Below are 22,403 nucleotides of genomic sequence, written 5' to 3'. Positions count from 1 at the left end.
GAAGGGAACTGGCCTTAGAGGGTAGACAGAGGGCGGGGCTCAGATCCTGGCTTTACTCTACCTAGCTGTGAATTTAATTCTTCTCAGCCTTAGTTTCCACATTGTAAAACAGGGACTGTAACGACACCTACCGCTTAGTGGCATTGCAAGAATAAGGTGGGTAAACCGACAGAACTCAGTAAATGGGTGCTAGCTACTCTTTTCCATTGGTTTTGCTCCATGGTATCTTTACCCCTGAGATTCGGCTACAAAGAGACCGGGTACAAGGCCCCAATTTGAAATCTGTACCTCGCTTGAAATCCAGCAGAAACCAGCGGTAGCAGAAGTAGAAGTGGGTGTAGTCCCCATTCTGATGCATCAGCTCAAAGAGCTCTGAGTCCAGGATCTGTCAGAGGAAGGAAAGGTGGACATCAGCCTCATGGGAAAAGGCTGAACCAGAAGGGACAGCTGAATAAATAATGATACATCTCCATGCCGGACGCCCTGCAAACCTTAACAACCAAATGGAGCTAAGAAATGGGATCTGAAATGTAAATCAATCTAGCTCAACCTAACCCAGTCATTTCTCCAAGAAGATATGCAAATGGCCAATATGCACATGAGAACTACTCATTATGCATCATTAGGAAAACACAAGTCAAAATCATATTTGGTACCACTTTACACCCACTAGGATGGCTATAAAAATGACAGACAGCAAAGTGTTGGCAAGGATAGAGAAACTGGAACCCTCGTTATGTTGCTGGTGGGAATATAAAATGGTGTGGCTGCAATTCCGTTCCTAGATCTATTCTCAAAAAAATGAAAACTATGTCCATATAAAAATGTGTACTTGAATGTGCACAGCAGCACTATTTGTAATATCTTTCCATTCGTAAAGCCCCCAAATGGAAACAACCCAAATGTCCATCAACAGATGAATGGATAAACAAAATACGGTATATCCACACAACAGTACATTATTCAGCCATAAAAATGAATGACGTACTGACATATGCTGCAGCATGGATGGACCATGAAAATGTTATAGTAAGTAAAAGAAGCCTGACTCAAAAGCAATATATTATATGATTCTCTTTATATGGAACTTAAAGAATAGGTAAAGGCTATGGAGATGGAAAGTCGATCAGTGGTTGCCAGGTATTGGGGAAAGGGACTGACGTTACTGGGTATGGAGTTTCTTTTTTGAGATGATAAAAATGTTCTTAAATTAGATAGTGATGATGGTTTCACAATTGTGAATATTCTAAAAACAAGCGAATTATACATTTAAAAAGGGTGATTTTATGGTATATGAATTACATCTCAATAAAACTGTGTGTGTGTGAGGAACATACCCAAACATTACTTTGAGGAAAAGGACTAATAAAATCATACATCCACATCTCCTTCATTGTTGTGGTCACAGTGCCTGGACCAAGTAAATGCTCAGTCCAATGGGCTTGATTTTAGTTGCTGAATTAAGGTTGAGCTGATTGAGTTTTTGAGTTCAAATGAGGTGGGCTGAGTTGAGTTGAACCGAATTGAGTTCAAGCAGAATCAAGTTACTGAGCTGAGTTAAACCAGGCTTAGCCATTCAGTTGACTTAAGGTCAGTTGGAGTAACTTATATTATTGAATAGGAATGGATCATACCTGGATTAGTGACCTCATGTTGGCAAAGTGCGTGTCCATGGCACCTCCGTGAGGGAAGTTCTGGTTCATCCTCTTCATGAGCTCTGTGAAGCAGCTGAAGGCGAGGGCCTCTGGGGAAAGAGCCCAGGAGAAACAGTCAACTCCGCCACTGTCCAAAGAAATCGAGGTCCCAGAGTGATGGTCTAGGGCCCTGAGCTGGTTCATAATGTCCACAGACAAATGAGAAACATGTGGCAATGGCATGCCAGTGTGTTCCATGTGAAGGCATATGCTCTCCAATCTTAAAGTAATTACCTACTTCCCGCCTTGAGGTGGTAAAATAACTTTTCTTTTAGGAAATGATGATGATGGCAAATGCTCTGTTTTAAAGAATCCTATTTGCTATAATAAAAAGTTGACAATGTATCGTTGGTTCCAAACTTTTATTTTCTTTTTTGAAATTCTACGGGGTTCGTGAGATTCTCAAATCTGAGAACCACTACATTAAAACAGCAAACATCAATATTGGGAGGGTGTTTATAGGCATTATGCAAAGAAATGGTCAAATAACTTTGCAAAATGCTGATTACAGAGTCGCTCCACACATTAAGAAAGGAAAGTCTCTGAGAAGTCCTACAATAAAGAAATGAAATCTGTTTCATACCGTTTAACCCAGTGTTTAAAAAATTTATTTGAAAATGGTACTTTTTTTTTGTTCCTAACACCTAATAATGTTGGGGAAAATTATGAGGTTTCCCAAGGCACAGCAGAATCCCATTCATTTTTAAAAAGACTTTATTTTTTAGAAAAATTGATAGAATTAAAAGAAAATTAAGACAGTTTCCATATACCCCACACCAGTTACTATTACTAACATATAAATATGGTACATCTGTTACAATTAATGATCCACTGATGATACATTATTACCTAAAGTCCATAGTTTTTTACATAATGTTCTTTTTTTGTTCTAAAAACACATCCAGGATAACACATTACATATAGTTGTCATGTTTCCTTAGGCTCTACTAGGGTTTCTCAGGCTTTGTTTTTGATGACCGTGACAGCTTTAAGGAGTTCTTGTCAAGTAATCTATAGAATGCCTACTGGAATTTGTCTAGTGTTTTTCTCATATGGCTAGGATTATGGGTCATTGGGAGAAAGACCACATAGGTCAGTCACATGCCATTCTAATCGCATCACATCAAGGATATAACTGTCAACATGACATGTAACTGTCGATGCTGATCTTGGTCTCTGGCCGAGGCAGTGTTTGCCAGGTTTCTCCACTGTACAGTTTCTCTCTCACTCCCACCACTTCTCCACCGAACTTCTGGGAAGGAAGTCACTAACGCAGCCCACGCCTACAGAGTAGGGAGTTATGCTCCCCATTTTTATAACAGCCTAATTGAGATTTACATACCATAAAATTCACCCTTTTAAATGTGCAGTTCAGGTCAGTTTAGTATACTTGGAGTTGTATAACCATCATCACTATGTATTTGAGAACATTTTCATCACCCCGATGATACCCTGTATGCATTGGCAGTCTTTGCTCATTTCCCTATCTCCAGTACCTGTCAACCACTGTCTCTACAGATTTCCCTGTTCTGGACATTTCATATAAATGAAATCATATAATATGTGGTCTTTTGTTTCTGGCTTCTTTCACTCAGCATGGTATTTTCAAGGTTCATTCACATTGTAGTATGTATCAGATCTTTTTTTTTTTTTTTTTGCCAAATAATATTCCATTGTATGGCTACACCACCATTTGTTTACTTGTTCCTCTGTTGATGAACATTTGGGTTGTTTCCACTTTTTGGCTATTAAGAATAAAGCTATCGGGCACATTCGTGTAAAAATATTTGTATGAACATATGTTTTCATTTCTCTTGAGGATATATCTATGAATGGAATTGCTGGATCATAAGGTAACTCTATGTTATTATAAGGAACTGCCAAACTGTTTTCCTAAGTGGCTGCACCATTTCACAATCCCACTAGAAATGTCTGAGAGCTCCGATTTCTCCACATCCCCAGTAACACTTCTTTTCTGTCGTTTTTATTCTAGCCATCTGAGTGGGTGTGAAGTGGATCTCACTGTGGTTTTGATTTGTATTTCCCTAATGAGTAAAGATTCTGAGCATCTTTTAATGCTCTTACTGGCCACTTGTACGTCTTCTATTGTATTGAGAAATGCCTATTTAAAACCTCTGCCTATTTTTAATTGGTTTATTGATCTTTTTAGTGTTGAGTTGTAAGAGTTCTTTATATTTTTTTAATACAAGTTCCTAATGATATATGTGATTTGCAAATATTTTCTTCCATTTTCTGGGTTCTCTTCATTTTCTTAATAGTGTTCTTTGAAGCGCAGATGTCCAATTGAAGGCCAATTTACCTACTTTTTATTTTGTCACTTTATGCTTTTGGTGTCACATCTAAGCAACCATTGCCTAACCCAAGGTCACAAATGCTTATGCCTATGTTTTCTTCTAATAATTTTATGGTTTTAGCTTTGACATTTTAGTTTATGATTCATTTTAAGTTAGTATTTTTATATACAGTGTGAGGTAGGAACCCAACTTCAATCTTTTGTGTGTGGATACACAGTGTTTCAGCAGTTGAAATGTCTTGGCATATTGTCAAAATCAACTGACCACATATGAAAGGGTTTATTTCTGGACTCAATTCTATTCCGTTGATCTACATGTCTATCTTTATGGAAGTGCCACACTGTCTTGATTACGGTAACTTTGTAGTGGGTTTTGAAATTGGAAAGTGTGTGTCCCTAACCTTTTCTTCTTTTCCAAAACTGATTTCACTATTCTTGGTCCCTTGAATTTCCATATGAATTTTAGGGTCAGCATGTCAATTTTTGCAAAAAAAAAAAAAAAAAAGAAGGCTGGGATTCTGACCTGTCATTAAACTGCATGAAGTCTACATCAATTTAGAATGTACTGCCATCTTAACAATACTAGGTCTTCTGATCTATGAGCATGAGATTTTACCATTTATTTATCTCTTTAATTTCTTTAAACGATGTTTTGTGGTTTTTGGAGTACAAATCTTGCACTTCTTAAGTTAAACTTATTCATAAATATTTCTTCTTTTAGAGGCTATTGCAAATGGAATTTCCTTCCTAATTTCATTTTTGGATTATTCATTGCAATTGTATAGAAATACAATCGACTTTTGTACATAGATTTTGTGTCCTGTAACCTTATCGAACTCATTTATTAGTTCTAATATGTTTTTGATTCCTTAGCATTTCCTAAATGTAAATCGAGATGGTTTTAATTGTTTTCCAATCTCATGCCTTTTGAGTCTTTCTTCCCTAATTGTCTTGGCTTGAAACTTCTGTGACAAAAGTGTACATCCTTGTCTTACTCCTGACTTTTTGGGGAAAGTAATCAGTCTAGCTCTAGGTTTTTCATAGGTGCCTTTTATCATGTTGAAGAAGCCTCCTTCTACTCCTAGTTTGTTGAGTATTTTTATCATGAAAGCGTGCTGAAAATTGTCAAATGCCATTTAATTGACAATTGAGACGATCATATGGTTTTTGTCCTGTATTCTACTAATGTGGTGAATTACATTAATTGATTTTCATACATTGAACCAGCCTTGCATTCCAGAGATAAATCTCATTTGGTCATGGTATATTTCTTTTTATCTCTTGCCAGATTTGGTTTGCTATTATTTTGTTGAAGAGTTTGCTTTTATATTCATAAAGGATATTAGTCTGTAGTGTTCTTTTTTTTGATGTCTTTGTCTGGTATTGGTATCAGGGTACCAAAGGGTTCTTATGTAAGAACTAGCTTCATAGAATAAGTTAGGAAGTGTTCCCTCTTATTTTTTGGAAGAGTTTGGGAGGAATTGGTATTAATTCTTCTTTCAAGTGTTTGCAGAATTCACAAGTGAAGCAATCTGAGCCTGGGTTTTTCTTTTTTCTCATTCATGTTTATATAATCAGTGGCTAGAAAAGGCCTGGCTGTGTGTTGGGCACCTGGAAATAAGTGTTGGCTACCTGGAAATAAATGTTGGCTAACACAGAACAATTTCACTAGGACCTTGATGTGTTCACCAGACAGGTCTTCTGAGCACCAGTACTGATCTATTCCATGGAGTCACAGAGTAAAGTTAACTTCCCTCCTCTACAGTAGAAAGGAAACTGTACCCCAAGCCCTGGGGTGGGGAGAACACACTCACCATCATCCAGAATGACCAGCAAAGGAGCCAGGAGGTCGCACATGCCTTGGACATAGCCGATCTCAATGTGCTGCCAGATGTAGCTACAAAAGAGACACAAGGGTCTCAGTAATGACACCCACAATCTGCCTCTTCAACCCACTCTTCCTTTCCCTCCTCCCTGATTCAGTCCTCCATCCCTCACCTGGACTACTCCCTTAACCTCCTGCCTGCATCCCCATCATCAGTCTTACTCTCTTCAAACATCCTATGCTCAGCTATCAGGATGACCTTCTTAAAGTCCAGCTCAAGGAGGCTACTGCTTGCTCAAAAACTTTCACAAGCTCCCACTGTGTGACAAGACAATATCCAAACACCTTAATTGGGGGTACAAGGCATTCACAGTTTCTTCCCAAACCACCTTCACAGTCTCGCCCATCATTTCCCAGTACTTCTTCCTCTCCAGGCACACACGTACAAATAAAGCACGCTGAGTTCACACCATTGTGTTTTTGCCCTAGCAGTTCCCTCTATCTGGAATTCCCACCTGCCCCTTAATAATAAAAGCTAATATTTACTGGGCACTTACTCTCTACTCGGTCCACTATACATATATTGCATCATCTAATTTTCAAAATAATCATATAAAAAAACAATTACTTCATTTCATGGATGAGGAGACTGAGGCACAGAGAGATATGTGACATGTACAAAGTCAAACACCTAAAAATAAGTGACAGAGGAAGGATTTGAATTCAGGTGACCTCACCCCAGGGTATGTGCCTCTGACCTGTATGTCAAACGGTTCTTCAGATTCTCCTAATGTTGCCAAAGTCTACCTTAAATATCACCACCTCTGTGAGGCCTTCCATGATTTTTCCTAATAATCAGTCAAAAGTCAGTCTATCCTTTCTCCCCCAGCACTTTTTCATTTTAATGTAACACACTACATTAAAGGTAATAATGTTTGTATTTTCTAGACTAAATTTTGAGAGTCAGTGATTGCTTAGGAGACTATAAGACAGAATAGGAAAGAGGGGGTGCTTATTAATCAGAATGAGTTAGAGCAGCGGTTGGCAAACCACTTCTGAGAGGTTCCGATAATAATTATTTTCAGCTTTGTAGGCCATATCTTCTCTGTCTCAGCTACTCGACACTGCAGAAAAAATCACAGACAATATGCAAACAAATGGGCATGGCTGAGTTCTAATAAAATTTTATTTACAAAAACAAGTGATGGGCTGGAATTGGCTGGTAGGCCACAGTAGTAGTTTACAAACCCAAGTTAGAGCAGCATGGGAAGAAGTCCAGGATGTATTATTGAGTGTAAAAAGCAAGTTGTAGAAAAATAGTTTATAGAATAATCCTATATAAGTAATACCTTTTTAAAACTTTCAAAATGCATGCTGTTATATTATATATAGTATATAATATAGTCTCATATATTATATACATAGCTGTGGAGGAATATTCATTACTATATTATTAGTAGTTACTTCTCCTGGGTGAGTGGTATTGATGACTGGATGTGGAAGAAGTTTCTCTTTATACCTTATGAACTGATTTCCTTAGTTGACTCAGGGTTTTAATAAGCATGGGTTACCTTCATAGTTTAAGAAATAAAAAGAATAATTTTTAATGAAAAGTAGTAAGTTGACCCAGATCTTGGCTTAATGAAATAAAGCACAGACTTTGAAGCCTAAGAGACTCTAGAGTGGGGATGAGGTCCTATTCAGCCACTGCTCAGCTGGGGGACTTGAACAATGTGGTACCTCTCTGAGCCTCCATTTCCTCACCTGTAAAAGGGGATAATGCTTACCTCATAGACTGTTGTGAAGATGAAGTGAGATGATGTTAATAAAGGGCTTAATAAGTGCCCTGTATTATTATCATTATTATGTTTGTTATATTATTGTCAGTGTGGGCTGGAATAAGATTCCAAGTGGGCATGGTGCCCACGGCAGAGGCTGCAGTTCCAGCTGGGCTCCCTGCAGCCTGCACGTCTGCCATCCTTACCCGACCCCCTAATCCCTATAGATCCACCCTCTGCCCCTGCTCCAGCCACCTGCACATGATGTTGCGCAGCTTCTCCAGGTTGGCAGGTGTGAAGTACCAGTAGTTGCGGTCGCACCTCTGTACGTCCTTCTCGATGCGGTGCAGGTTCACTGTGTACAGGTCCAGCAACTCCGGCTGTGGACCCCAGGAGGGGAAGGAAAGAACAATTACACCTCAGTTCCCCACAGAGGCTGTCCTCCAGAGAGTGTCCCTCCCCTAAACCTTCTCCTGTCCTCGCTGAAAAAAACATGCTCTACCTGGACCAGTCGGGGGTTTGAATTAGTTCTCGTTGTTTTCTTATATAGTGAAAATTATTTTTATTTTCTTCTTTGATAAAACAAAACAATCCTAATGAGGTGCATAGAATTGTTATCCCCATTTTATAGATGAAGAAACTACAAGAGAGTTATAACTGTTGCTGAACGTGCATCCCTCTCTGCTGAAAGCTGGATAGGACGTATGAACAACTGAATGGAAGTCCAATTCTGGCAATATGTCTGACATCAATATGTCTTGACCCAACAATCCTGATGAAAAGGTTCAATGGTACAGCAAGAAAATAAAGAATATTTAAAGGCCAAAAATTAATCCAGAAAGGCAAGATAATACAAAGCTGGCTTTTGCCTTGAGGGAAGCTGCCAAACTGGAAAATTTAAGCTTGGATTTAATGGTGTTGTGCTCCCCCATTCCAGGGTATGGAATTTAAGAGATTTTTCTGCATTAAGGCAGGACCCCAAAGAGCCACCCTCCATAAAAGGAAAATTGAAAAAAAAAAAACTACTACCATCCCGAGGTCTCAAGGACATCTACCTGTCTTGAACATGGGTGCCAAGTTAAATGAAAAAAATATCTCCCTGGATAATTAATAGCCTCAAATCAGGTTTATAACTTATGCAGGCTGATAAACCAAATTCTCACAACCTGGGCGGTCTGAAAAAGTAGAGAATCTAATTAAAGTGACCTCAGGTTGGTTATTCCCCTGGGTACTAGGAAACTCTATCTTGAGGAAGCTACCTCTATTTAGGCCTCAAATAGTGCAACAAATAAAATTCTAAGAAATATGAGCTCATGTTAAAAAAAATTGCAAAACACACAGAGAAAGAAGGCACCATGAGTGACAGTCAGCATAAACACCAGACAGCAGAACCAGGTCCACGAGGACTTCAGGTATTAGAGTGATAAGGAGCAGAATATAAAGTAAGTATGTTTAATATTTTTAAAGAAAAAAAAGAAATTACTAATAAGAATAGAGAGCAAGAGACTGTATAATAACCAAGCAGAACATTTTGTAGCAGATTTGGAGAAAAGCCAAGTAAAACTTCATGAAACATATTAAAAACTCACTAGAGACATACGACAGAAAATTAGATACTACTGAAGAGAGAATTCATGAAATGAAAAGAGATCTAAAGAAACTATTCAGGATTCAGCACAGAGAAATGAAGAGATAACAGAATGAAAGAGAAGTATTATACACGGAAGATAGTGTGAGAAGGTCTAAGAAACAGAGTTACAGAAGGAGAGAAAAGTTGGGAAGCAGCAACAATTGAATGAATAGTAGATGAAAAATTTGTAGAACTGACTAAATATACTAACTTGCATGTACATAAAGCCCAACAAACCACTAGCTTGAAAACGGAAAAAGAAATCCACACCCAGACACATGACATACAATATCAAAAGGAGAATCTTAAAAGTAGCTAGAGAGAAAAGCAGATTATCTTTGAAGGAATGGCAATTAGATACCTGACTTCTCAACAGCAACGATGGAATTCAGAAGACAGTAGAAGAATATCTTCAAAATACTAAGAGAAAATAACTGAAATCTAGAGTTGCATATTCAGTGAAAATACCTTTTAAGAATGAGGGCAAAATGAAGGTCTTTCAAGAGAGACACAAAATAAGAGAGACTTTGCTAAAGGTAATTGTAAAGAATATATTTCATATAAAAAAAACAGATATATCAGACTTGAAGCCTGGTATATAAGAAGGAATTAAAAATTTTTAAATGTGGAAGCTACTGAAGTACCTGCTCCTCTAAACAAAGGAGTAAACTAAGAAAGATAAAGACACTGGATACAGGGAATGAGAGAGAAGCAAAATTAACCTGGGGATGATGACAGAGAAAGATCTAGAATGAAAGCTACCTGTCAGGTACAGGGAACCAGGGAAGGCCAGGTGCTCTTAGAATTCTTTAGTCATACAAAACAACTAGAAAACCTGATCTGTCTGAATGTTTCAGAAAAAATTTAGAAAAAAGGCAGTTTATGTGTGTGTATATGTGTGTGTGTGGGGGGAATTAATGATACATATGTAGCAAACTAAAAAAAGGAAAGCAGAGACTAGAAAATGATAACATTTTAGAAAATCACGATTTTTTGCAGGAGAGAAAAATAAATAGAGCTGACTAAATGATGTATACATTATATTGTTAAAACATAAACTACCCAATGGTCATTTAACACTAATATAACACTTTAACTTTATTGGATGGATAGGGATGAGGTTTCACTTATGTGAGGAGGATGTGGGGAGAGGGAAGGAAGTAGGCTAAATCTTCTTTTTCTATAGTGTGGAGTCAATAGATAATGTCTAAAACTAAAGAAAAACTAAAAAAGATTTAAGAAGTAGCAATACATGTTATTTGCAGACACGGGGTAAATACCAGAATAAGTAACGACTATTACCTCCAGGGAGGGCTAATGGGGCGGGGAGCGGGGAGGGCGGCAGGGTGCAGCAGGTGGGGCAGATAACTGGTTTTTGTATCAAACCTTGTCTGAGTGTTTCACTTTTTCAATTACTGGCATTTATATCTTCGTTAGAAACAATGTGGTCTTTAAAGAAAAGTGGACAGTGCCTAACTCAGAAAACCTCTCTTTCAGTTGACGTCTACCAGTTTGGACTTTCCAGCAAGAGAGCAAATGCGAATATTTAAAAAATGCTGCACCTGAGTGTAAATCAAGATGCTCATCATCGAGGATGCTATTGCTCAAGTACTCACTATGTACCAGGCACAGAGGGCTTTACTAACTAATTCTGAAAACAACTCAGGAAGGAAGGTATTAGATAGGGAAACTGAGGCTCATAAAGAGAGTGACATGTCTAGGTTGGAGTGTGAACCCAGGACTGTTTGACTGCAAAGCCTGTGTTCTTTAAGTATTATACTAACTCCTCCCCCACGTGGGTTTCTGCAGTGAACCCTCTATAATGGGGAAATGGGATGAAGCCGTTCTGGATAACTGTGTGGGTGCCACTCCCTCCCTCCTGCAGCTGTAGAAAATTGAGTGGAGGAGCATCCTAGAGACTTACGGAGTAGGTGACACCGCTGGAAGACACAGGGGATGCCTCGTTGTTGGCAGAAGTGCTCACGGCCAGAGAAGCCAAGGCGGGGAAGAGACTTTCCATTTCGGGCTCCTCTGAGAGGTTGTCTTCACTATCTGCCCGGCTACGCTTCGCCACCTCGCTGCCCACCCAGCTCTCCATTGCGGTGCTGTCTTTTTCAGGCAGAGCCACGTCCATGCTGCCAGTAATAGACATGAACTCATCCATGCTCTCATTGGCGAGAAAGTCACTCTCCAGGCTGTCCTGCACGGCCAGCTCCTCACGGGGGGCCTCATCCCGGGAAGTGGTAGCCTCGCTGCTCTGCCCATCATCCACGCTGCTGTCCCCCGGTCGAAGCACCAGGGAAGCGTTCCGTTGGGCGTCCATAACACTGTCTTCCGTACTCAGGCTGGGCTCCGAGTGCTCCGAGAGGCCTGAGGAGAAGTTGTGGGAGGAAGGATGGCCGGAGTCTGGGGAACAGGTGCCATTCACCAGGTTCCCATTGGGGATCTTGGGCTGTTTCTCCTCCAACCTGCCTTCTGCCTCCACCTGTTCCACCTCGTCCACGGACTCAAACACCTGAAGGTGCACAAAGACAGATGGACTAGGATGGACACTGTGTTGCTGTTTCTAGCAGTAACCTAAAAGTTCATCAACAGGGGATTGATTCAAATACAGAACATGCATGCAGCGGAATACTGTATAGTCAGTAGAAAGAGTGGTGCAGAGCCAGGTGTCATATATAGCTCCCTTTCGCGAAGTATAAAAAAGTGACCTACATGCATGGAAATGCATGGAATAATCCAGAAAGAAGCAAAGAAGCATTGCACTTGACTCTATGAAGAGATTACTAGGGAATTGAAATGGGAGGAAAATACCTTTCATCATACAAACTTATGCACACAAGATTTTTTTGAAGTAAAATATTAGTTGACAACATAAGGAACAGGCTAAATAAAGAATATTATATCCATGTGGTTGACTATAATGGATCAATTTTCAAAAGTAGTCAGGTGTACAGCTGATCCTTGAACAATGCAAGAGATAGGGGTGCCAAACATCCGCAGAGTCAAAAATCCAAGTATAACTTTTGACTCCTCAAAAACTTAACTATGAAGAGCCTGCTGTTGACTGGAAGCCTTACTGGAAACATAAACAGTGAGTTAACACATACTTTGTATGTTATATGTATTATATGCTCTATTCTTACAATAAAGGAAGCTAGAGAAAAGAAAATGTTAAGAAAACTATAAGGAAGAGAAAATTCACTTACAGTATTGTACGTATTTATCAGAAAAAATCCACATATAAGTGTACCTGAGCAGTTCAGACCTGTGTTTTTCAAGGATCAACTACATATCAAACACTATGGAAAAATCTCCAGAATACATTTCAAAGATTTATTTGTGGTCCTTTGTGTCCTTAGGCTATATCTCATCAAGGATAGACTGTATAAGACAGTATAAGACCATGTCACCTGAAAATTTCTTTGCTGTATGGTTATGTCACCAATTTGATTTACTGTTAGTTTCAAGTGTTTAAGTTTTTTAAATTTCTTTTTGATTAACTTGCTTTAAATTATGTTAAAAAATTTACCCAACTCCAAAGTCAAAATAAGAAAACAAGGTATATTCAGGGAAATGTAGCTTTTTTCCTTGCCCCCACCTCCCATAGGTAACCATTTTAATTAGTTTCTGGTTATCCTTCTATTGTTTTTGAAGAGAGATGCAAATACATGCACATATTAATATTTGTGCTTTTTACACATAAAGTGACATAGTATGCACAATTTTTATACTTCGCTTTTTTCTTTAATATTGAGTAAGACTGAATTAACATTCCTTCTCACTGAATAAAATGGAAAGTTATTGAAAAATACATACATTGGTGTTTATGTAGAAATTTTAAGACTACCAAACACTGCAGTATATTGACTATATACTGCCTACATATTTCGGTGTATGTAAAGGCATACAGAAGGGTCTGGAGGATACACAGCAAACTGATGATAGCAGTGTTATTTCTAGGGAGGGCAAGTGGGGATTAAGGATGGTCACAGCCAAATTTAGCTTTCTGTGCAATATTTTAATTTTTTTACAGGGAAAATAGATTCATATATTACTTGTGTAACTAAAAACTCAAATTTTAATGCTAGTATAAAAAGCTAAAACAAATAAACCATAAGTGACCTGTAGATGATGGGCATCTAATCCCATTATTCCAAGTTGTAGGGGGCGGAGTTGGGTGGGGAGGGGGCGGGGCCTCCAGAAGGTCACCTGTGTGCTGCTGCTGGAGTCGCTCTGCAGTCGGATGTTCTGCCGGCCGGAACTGCAGCTCTGGGAGGACTGAGGGAAAAAGAGGCAAGAGGGAGAGTAAGTTAGGCTGCATCTTTCCTGCTTAGGGTCCCTGTACTGAGTTCAGAAAGGACAGCTGGTGAGTCAGGAAATCTAGATTTATCCTTATCCCTGACTGAGAGTAACTGGTTGTATGAATGGCCCAATTTTTTACTCCCCTCTCTGTATATATGCTTTTTGTCCCGTAACTTCTAGTTACTGCATACTCTATTTGGCTTGGCCATGTGACCTACTTCGGCCAATGGGATGTTAGCAAAGTCGCCAGGGCAGAGGCTTGAAAAGTGCTGTGTGTGTCTCTCATACGGATCTGGTTCACTGTGAAAACATACCCGGGTTAGCCCGCTGGAGGCTGAGACTTGGAGCAGAACCAAGTCACCCCAGGAATGTGAGAGAGCCCAGTGAAGGTTAACAAACATTTTAGCTGACCAGTTGCTGACAGCAAGCACGAGAGTGAGCCCACCCAGTCAGGCTCAGAAGAGAACTGACCCACAGACTGATGAGAAAAAATGCATATTGTTGGAAGTCTTTGACTTCTGGGGGTTGTCTGTCATGCAGTATTAGTGTGGCAATTGATGGCAGGTCCATCATTAGTAAAGAGAATTAACTTAATTCTCAGCTCCTGCTTTGGGCTGCTAGAGATTCTGTGAGGACAGATATATCTGACTTGGTCACCGAAGCACTTTGGACATTCCAGAACATTCCTGATAGTACCTGGCACATGGTAGGTACTCAGTAAGGTTTCTTGAATAAATGAAAGTCTAGCTCTGTGCTGGGTGCTTTATGCGCACTATCTCGTTTGGGCTACACACAGATTAATGATTATATCTATTTAATGGATGAGGAGGCCAAAGCCCAGAAGTAAGGGAGTTCAAACTCGGGTCTATCAGACTCCAAAGACACCTTCTACCCAAAAACTGGGGGTGAGACTCTGTCCCAAGGCCCCAGACACCCAGCCCTCACCATTCCTACAACAGCCTGATGGAGTAGATCCTGGCCTCCACCGCCCCCCTGCTCCCTGAGGTGAGCCTCCCATCACCTCGTTGCTGACGGTGGAGTCTCGGTGCATCATCCGGTGCAGGTGGCTGTCCAGGCTGGCCCCTGATGAGCATTTGGCCAGGGCGGCCGCATGAGACTCGCGCTCCCTCTGCCGCACGATTGCCTCACAGCCCAGCCATTCAGCCATGGTCTGTGCATAGCAGGCATGAATCTGCTCGTCCACCTGCCAGGGCAGATACAAGGTCACGCCCAATGCTAGGACCCCTGGGGAGAGGGTGGCTCTGACTCAGGAGTCTGAGCCTCCTTCCAGGTGCCCGCTTGTTCCAGCACGGCCCCTCCTATCCATCGACCACTCAGCAGCCTTTCTCCTTGTTCCCTCTCCAGCCCCACCTCTTGCTGCTGCCTCCACACCTCTGTCCTTTATGTTTCAGCCACCCACATCCACCACACCCTTCTGCTCTCCCCCACACAAACGCACACAGACGTACACACCCTGCATCATGCGAGTGTCTCCTCTAGGGATTGCTCTTGCTGTCCCCTCTTCCTGAGGCCCTTCCTTACCCTTACCTTGACTAGAAGCAATTCCTTTAAAGAATTCTGGCAGCCTTCTGCCTGGCATAGGTGCCTTCCATGTGATCTTACAAACCCTGAGTTTGCCTCCAACTGACTTTGCAAAACCCCACTTAACTGGCAAGGACTTCCTCTAATGTACCTCTGGGTCCCTAGTCCTGAGCACAGGGCCTGGCATGCTGGATTTATTGGTGAGCATCTGCCCAGGAATCCACCAGGCATAAGGGAAAGCAGAGATGGGCCTCAGGCTGGTACCAAGATGACTTAGACAGTTCACTGGCACAGGTCTCATCACATGCAACCACGCAGTGAAGAAACTTCCATTTTCAACTTTCCTTCAATTTTTCTGATTAGCAGGAAGGCCAGGCTGGTGCTACCGTGTCATCAATATCTCCTTCACACTTTATAATCTCCATTTTTAACAAAGAGAGAGTAGGCTTCAGGCAGGCTACTGCATCTAGGTAGAACTGAATTATATCATTTTGTCATATTCCATTTATTTTTTAGTTTCCTTCCACCTATGGCAAGTCATATTGGTTTTCCATTGATGGCAGGGATATAAAATATCTTTTTATATAAGTTATATAAAATTTTAAGTGAGTCAATTTTGAGACAAATATTTAGTTAATAGCAGCATAGATGGTATGTAGAGTGTAAAATACCACCAGATTTTGAAAATTTAGTGCAAATAAAATAATGTAAAATATCTTACTAGTAATTATACTGCTACATGATGAAATTATAACAATATTGGATATACTGGATTAAATAAAATATGATTAAAATTAATTACACTTTGATGAAATGACACATGCATGCACGTGTGCGCGCGCGCGCGCACACACACACACACACACACACACAAGCAAATGCAAAACCTAGTAAGGTCTGCGGTCTACCTAGTGGTACTGTGCTGTTGCGAATGTCCTGGTTTGAGAATACACTGTGGTTCTGTAGATGTTTCCACTAGGGAAAGTAAGGCAATGTTCACACAGGATCTCTGAATTATTTTTGCAACTTCTTATAATTATTTCAAAATAAAAAGCTTGAAAATATTAATTGCATCTGTTTCTTTTTACCCTTAAAAATGTAATGTATACAACATTTAAAGTTACATATGTGCTACTGTTATCAAGACAGTGTAGTATTAGCAGAAGAGTACTAATTATAGTGCTCTATATGTATATACACGTATATATGCATATACACATGTGTATATATATGTATATATGTATATGTGTACACACACACACACACACACACACACACACACACACATATATGGAGCAGGATAAAGAATACAGAAATAAAGCCACCCTAATATGCCCAACTGATTTTTGACAAAGATGTAGAAGCAATTCAATGGAGGAAAGCTAGCTTCTTCAACAAATGGTGTTACAGCAACTGGACATCCATAGACAAAAAAATGAACCTTCAGGTAAACAACACATTGTATGCAAAAATGGAGTCAAAATGGATCAGACCGAAATATAAAAAGTAAAACTACAAAATTTTTAGAAAAAAACATAAGAGAAATTCTTCGAGATTTAGTGCTAGGCAAAAAATTCTAACTTGACACCAAAAACATAATCCACAGAGGAAAACCTGATAAATTGAACCTCATCAAAAATTTATTCTGTAAAAGATCCTGTTAAGAAGATGAAAAGACAAGGTACAGACTGGGAGAAAATATTTGCAAATCACATATCTGACAAAGAATTAATATCTAGAGCATATAAAGAACTCCCAAACAATTTGATTAGAAAATAGACAGAAGACATTAGCTGACACTTCACCAAAGATATACAGATGGCAAGTAAGCATGTGCAAAGATGCTCAATATCACTAGCCATTTGGGAAATGCAAATTAAAACCACAATGAAATACGATTTACGTACCTGTCTAAATGGCTAACACGAAAAATAATGACAACACCAAATTCTGGTCAGGATGCACATGTGGATCACTCATATATTGCTAGCCAGAACATAAAATGTTACAGCCATGCAAAAGTTTGGCAGTTTATAAAACTAGGCATTTATAAGCTTCTTATAAAACTAACCATATTACCCAGCAATTGCTCTCTTGAGCATTTATCTAAATACACACACACACACACATTTATCTCAACTTATGCTCATGAGAAAACCTGCATATGAATGATCATTGCAGTTTTATTTGTAATAGTCAAAACACTGGAAATGAGCCACTTATCCATCAGCAGGTGGAGAGTTAAACACACCATGGTGTACCCACACCACGGAACACTGCTCAGCCATAAAAGGAACCAACTGTTGATACACACGACTTGGATGAATTGCTGAGAAACGTTAATTCCGAAAGGTCACATACTGTATGACTCCATTTATACAGTATTCTTGAAACGACAAAATTATAGGAATAGAGAATAAATCAGTGGTGGCCCAGGGCTGGGGATGAGGGAGAGTGGTGGGAGGTTCGTGTGGCTACAGAAGGACAGCACAAGGATGCTCATAGTACTAGAAATGTCCAGTATGTTGATGAGGTGGTGATAGGCAAGCTTACACGTGTGATAAAACTGCAGAGAACTAAATACACACACACACACACACACACACAGACAAATGAGTACAAGTGAATCAGGAAGTCTAAATAAGACTGGTATATTGCACCCATGACAATATCCCAGGTGTGATACTGCACCATGGTTTGGGGAAAACTGGATAAAGAATATGTGACATCTTCCTGCATTTTTTCTTACAACCGCATGGGCTTCTATAGTTATCTCAACATAGAAAGCGTATTCTAAAAAAAGACACCCGTGGCTTGTGCTGTATTTCTATTGGACAGCGCTGGCCTTGATTCCCCGGTGCCACCTTGGGCCAACATGAGATAGGAGCTCCCCCAGCCCCACAGAACTTGGCTCTTTTTGTTGCCAAAGACCCCACTGCCCATCGGGGTAACCAACCTCCTTCCTTTCTGTTTCCGTCATCCCGAACTGGTAGTGGCCTAGGAGGAAGGGCCACACGGCCTTGCGAATCTCCGGCTGAATGCCCCCATAGTAGATGAGGCGCAGCAGCTCCTGTTCCTCGTAACTCTGTGGTGGGAGGTGGGCAGGGGAGGGAGCAAAGGGTTTGGTCAACAGAAAACCAGGGAGTGGACGCTGTGACCGGGGAGTACTGCTTCTTGGACCTAACCCTCAGAGATCCTGCTGTGAATGAGCAAAACCATATGTACCCAGATATCCACTGTGGCATCAAAAGAGAAAGCAAAACCCTGGAGACCCTTCAGCTGCCCACCAATGGCGGAACAGTGCACTTCTACATGGGAATACTGCCCGCAGAGTAAAAGGGAGGGAGGTGCATCTGGAGAATCTACACAAAAAGATATTCAATGAGTAATTTTTGTTTTAAAAAAAAAAAAAAAGGCCAGCATGTAATGAACTTACATTTCTACTTAATTTTCAGTCAATTTTGTGTACTACGCTTATTTTGGAATATTATCTTGGATTTATTAATCTTGACTCAGCTCTAAGAAAATTGTTTTAAAGCAAATCAATCCACCATAAACATTTGCAGCTGGTTCTCCATATACTAATCTTTTTTGTGCACACTTGGGATGAATTTAACAACTGTTTGTTCTCTTGTGGAGTAGATTTCCTCTGCTTTATTAAAAATTCATTTTTAGGCAATGGCTTTGCAGTTACAGTGAGTCCAGTTGGGTGACCAGCAGGTCCTATTAGTGTGTATGTGCGTAAAGTGACAATGATTTCTTAAAAGCTACTCTAAAGGGCACTTGGATCCTGTTTCCGTTTCCTCTTAACTCTTTATTTCACATTCCAAAATTAAAAAAAAATATTTCACATCTTATTGCTAGTCTTAGATGTACCCCAAAACAACGGCAAAAACAGCCATTCTCTTGTCCCTACTGGAATTTTGGTTTGCATTATGTAGACCGCTTTGTCAAAGCTGTTTAAAAATCAGAGGGCTATGTGTGGCTGATGTGAACTCTTCATCAAAAATCCACCTCCTCTTCTCCTGGAGCCCAGAGCTGGACTCTCTTTCCCAGCCTCCCTTGCAGTTAGGTGTGGCCATTAGCCTGGGTTCTACCAATGGGACGTGAGAGGAAGTGATGCAAGCCATTTCAAGGCCAGAGCTTTGAAAAAGTAGGTGTACTCCCCTCAGTCTCTCCACTTCCCCTCTGCTATCTGGAGGCAGATGACCATGAGTCCCTGAAGGACGGTGAGGCCACAAGACCGAATGATCCTTCTAGAGAAAGGAGAGATGCCCACTCAGCAGGATTTTTTTTTAACTATTAAGTGAGCAAGAAATATACCCCTGTGGTGTCAAGCAACTAAAATAGCAAGAATTATTTGTAACTGCGTCTCAGTGTACCCTAATACAACAACGCAACCAACAAAGGTGAAAACATGGCCAAACAAGTTATAAAAGGGTTGTAAAATGTTAGATGAAAAATATTCAGTTTTGACTACTGTTTCAATCAATTTGTCCTTAGACTAGTGCCTCCCAAATTGACAAGATCACTAGAAGCATTTGACGAACTTTCAAAAAATATAAATTCTTGGGCTCCGCTCCAAGAGATGCTAAATCAGTAAAGCTGGAGGGGAGCCCAGATGTCTATAAATCCTAAATTCTTCAGGAAATGTGCACTCTCGTAGACTGCCAGGATTATGAACACCATGACCTTTTGAGAAAGTAAGCTGGCATATCTGTTTAAATTTTAAATTCATATCAATTTTATTCTAAGAATCTACATTAGAAATAAAAGCACTAGTGCAGACAGGTATGTGCTTATAGAAATATAGACTGCGGCACTGTTTGAAATAAAAAAAAAGAGAGGGGGAGAGGCCAGATGTCTATCATTAGGGGAAGTGGTGAATAAATTATGGCCCACCCATAGATGAGGTGCTGCGATTTTAACATTCGACATTTCACCCAGAGATGTGAAAGGCATCCTTGCTATAAAAGTAAGTTCATCACTTAAAATACATATATAATGTCACCTCATTTTTAAAAAATAAGAATTACAGGTATATCTAATAGGTATCTATGAACGTATAAGCATAGAAAATGTAAGAAAGGATCTATGTCAAACTGATAATATTTGTTAATTCAGGGACATAAACTGGAGGAGTGTAGCAGATGGATAATATTTTAAAAATTTGTATTTTATACACCTGCGTTCTTCATTCTTTGAATCATTACAGTAAGTAGGCATTCTTCCTATAATTTAGAAAAACAACTATTTATGGCAAAAATGTAAAACAACTCTTCTGCTTGTCTAGTTTGGGGAACCAGCTTGTTTTTCTCACTGAGTCCCTAGGAGTTCCCAAATTAATACACAGAATAGCACCTTCACCTGGTGTGGGAGAGCCACCCCTTATCCGGGTGCTCACCAGCTTGGCCTCCCCCGGGCCCGGGGCAGAAAGGCACACAGCTGACAGAGCCACTAGATTCATCCAGTGTGGAGGAAATGGGTATCTCCTCCAAATGGCTGCTCTTGGCAGCAGTTAAACTAGTATTTCTCAAAGTGGAGTCTGCCTTCCATACTTTTCCAAAAAGGTTTCTGTGGCCAAATACATTTGAGGGAGTATTCCATATGCTCTCCCACACGCCCGAAATTTCTTGAGAATGACAAGCATATTAGCATAGCTAAGGTTCTGAGAAGTCCTGCAGGATACAGAAAGTTGTTTAATCTTCTTTCCAAAACTAACTATAAAACTTTTTTTAAACATAAACATATTCCTTCCAGGGACATCTGTATTCTAATAGGAAAACTTAGAATCTATCTCCAGGTGAAATGCCTTGTGGAAGAATTCTTAGGCTTTAAGACAGAAGTGGGACAGTTTCAAACAGTGGTGGGGTTTTCTTGGTCCAGCTGTCTCCCTGTAGCTTAGCTACTCTCATCAATCTAAGTAGTTTCAACCAGATTGTAAATTCCTCTGGCTGGGGACTCACAGCACTTTCTGCAGCACTGATCATACAGCTGATACTTAATAAATGCTTAGTGACTGATTCATCGTTTACTTCTTCCAGGAGAGCATATGTATTTCCCATCCTTCTTGGTCATCAGCCCAATGGGCAGAAACAGGCTATGGATCTTGGAACTCTCAAGAAGAGGAGAGGGCCTTCAATTTGAGTATTAAGAACCCAAGGATGTCACACAACACCCTTGAGTCCCCACAAGCAGGTGGGTCTATTCTTCAGATGTCAAGACAGCCCCTCCACCCCATTCCCTGAGTCTCTGACCCAGGCTGAGCCAGGCCAAGCCTTACTGTGCTGTCCTGAAGGTACTGCTCCCAGATCTCAGCTGTCAGCCCATGTCCAGCATCGCAGGGCAAGTCCGGAGACACAATCATGTGATTGACTAGGGCTGATAGGTGGGTCCTCACAGTGGACAGGTGTCTGCAGTAGGCAAGCCCTGCCAGAAGAGGGAGGGAAAGGGTCATCATCCAGCATCCAACGCTCTTTGCCTTGTTTCACGGAGTCTAAGTGCCATCTACAATCTTAGTGAACCCTTATGACCCGGCAAATTCTTATCGTCACCCTCTTCCGGGAAAAAAAGGTTAGGCTCAGAGGGCTGAAGTCATCTGTTGGCTTCGTTGCTTAATAACTCTGTGACCCTGGGAAGTCCTATCTCCTTTCTCAGCTTTGCTCAGGGTGACACCAGTTCATAGGCTGGAGGCAGAGAAGGGGCAAGCAGGAAGGGGCTAGTGACTCTTCAGACTCACGGTGCTTCTGGATGCCTCTAATTCATGCCAAGAGAGAAAGAGAGTAAGAGAGGAGGAAGACTCTTGTTCAAACTGCAGCTGGATAAAGAAGGTCCTGGTGAGTCATAACTGAGAAGATGCCGAGGGCACATGGTTTGCTTTCAAAGATTGCCCTGCACTGTTAAAAGAATGTCTGCCAACCTGTCACCCTTCGCCCACTCCACACTGGGCACCTGGAAGGCACAGTGCCTGGCACACAGGAGGCACTAGGCAAATGCCGGCTTATTGGTTTTGACTGTGTCCCTTCCTTCTTGCTCTCTCTCACCTTCTCATTCTTGTCTCCCAGAGAGGTCTCTAGACATTCCAGAGCCTGAGGACTTGCCCCTACCGACAATGAGGATAATCATGATGATGATGATGATGACAATGGCTAACTTACACAGCCCATACTACATTCCATGGAGCCATTTCTGGAGCTTACATAACTCATTTAATTATCACCACAACCCTATGAAGAGGAACTCTTATTATCCCCATCTTATAGATGGAGAAACCGAGGCACAGACTGGTTTCATCACTTGTCTGTTCACTTTGTTA

General features: G+C 40.6%; 1 protein-coding gene across 1 annotated transcript in view; it reads right to left on the bottom strand.

Moving 5' to 3' along the window:
* Positions 1–22,403, bottom strand: part of SGSM1 (small G protein signaling modulator 1) — an 83,809-nt gene that overhangs the window by 3,257 nt on the left and 58,149 nt on the right. Inside the window, exons 15-23 of the mRNA XM_006904859.3 lie at positions 21,372–21,517; positions 18,045–18,173; positions 14,568–14,750; positions 13,454–13,522; positions 11,166–11,756; positions 7,867–7,991; positions 5,823–5,905; positions 1,635–1,744; positions 289–385 (exon numbers count right to left, since the gene is read on the bottom strand). Coding sequence (XP_006904921.2) covers positions 289–385; positions 1,635–1,744; positions 5,823–5,905; positions 7,867–7,991; positions 11,166–11,756; positions 13,454–13,522; positions 14,568–14,750; positions 18,045–18,173; positions 21,372–21,517 — 1,533 coding nt within the window. The remainder of the gene's footprint in view (positions 1–288; positions 386–1,634; positions 1,745–5,822; positions 5,906–7,866; positions 7,992–11,165; positions 11,757–13,453; positions 13,523–14,567; positions 14,751–18,044; positions 18,174–21,371; positions 21,518–22,403) is intronic.

The sequence above is a fragment of the Pteropus alecto genome, unplaced genomic scaffold (genome assembly GCF_000325575.1).
Source record: "Pteropus alecto unplaced genomic scaffold, ASM32557v1 scaffold190, whole genome shotgun sequence".
Classification (NCBI taxonomy): domain Eukaryota; kingdom Metazoa; phylum Chordata; class Mammalia; order Chiroptera; family Pteropodidae; genus Pteropus; species Pteropus alecto.
This window is presented reverse-complemented; position numbering and strand designations above follow the sequence as displayed.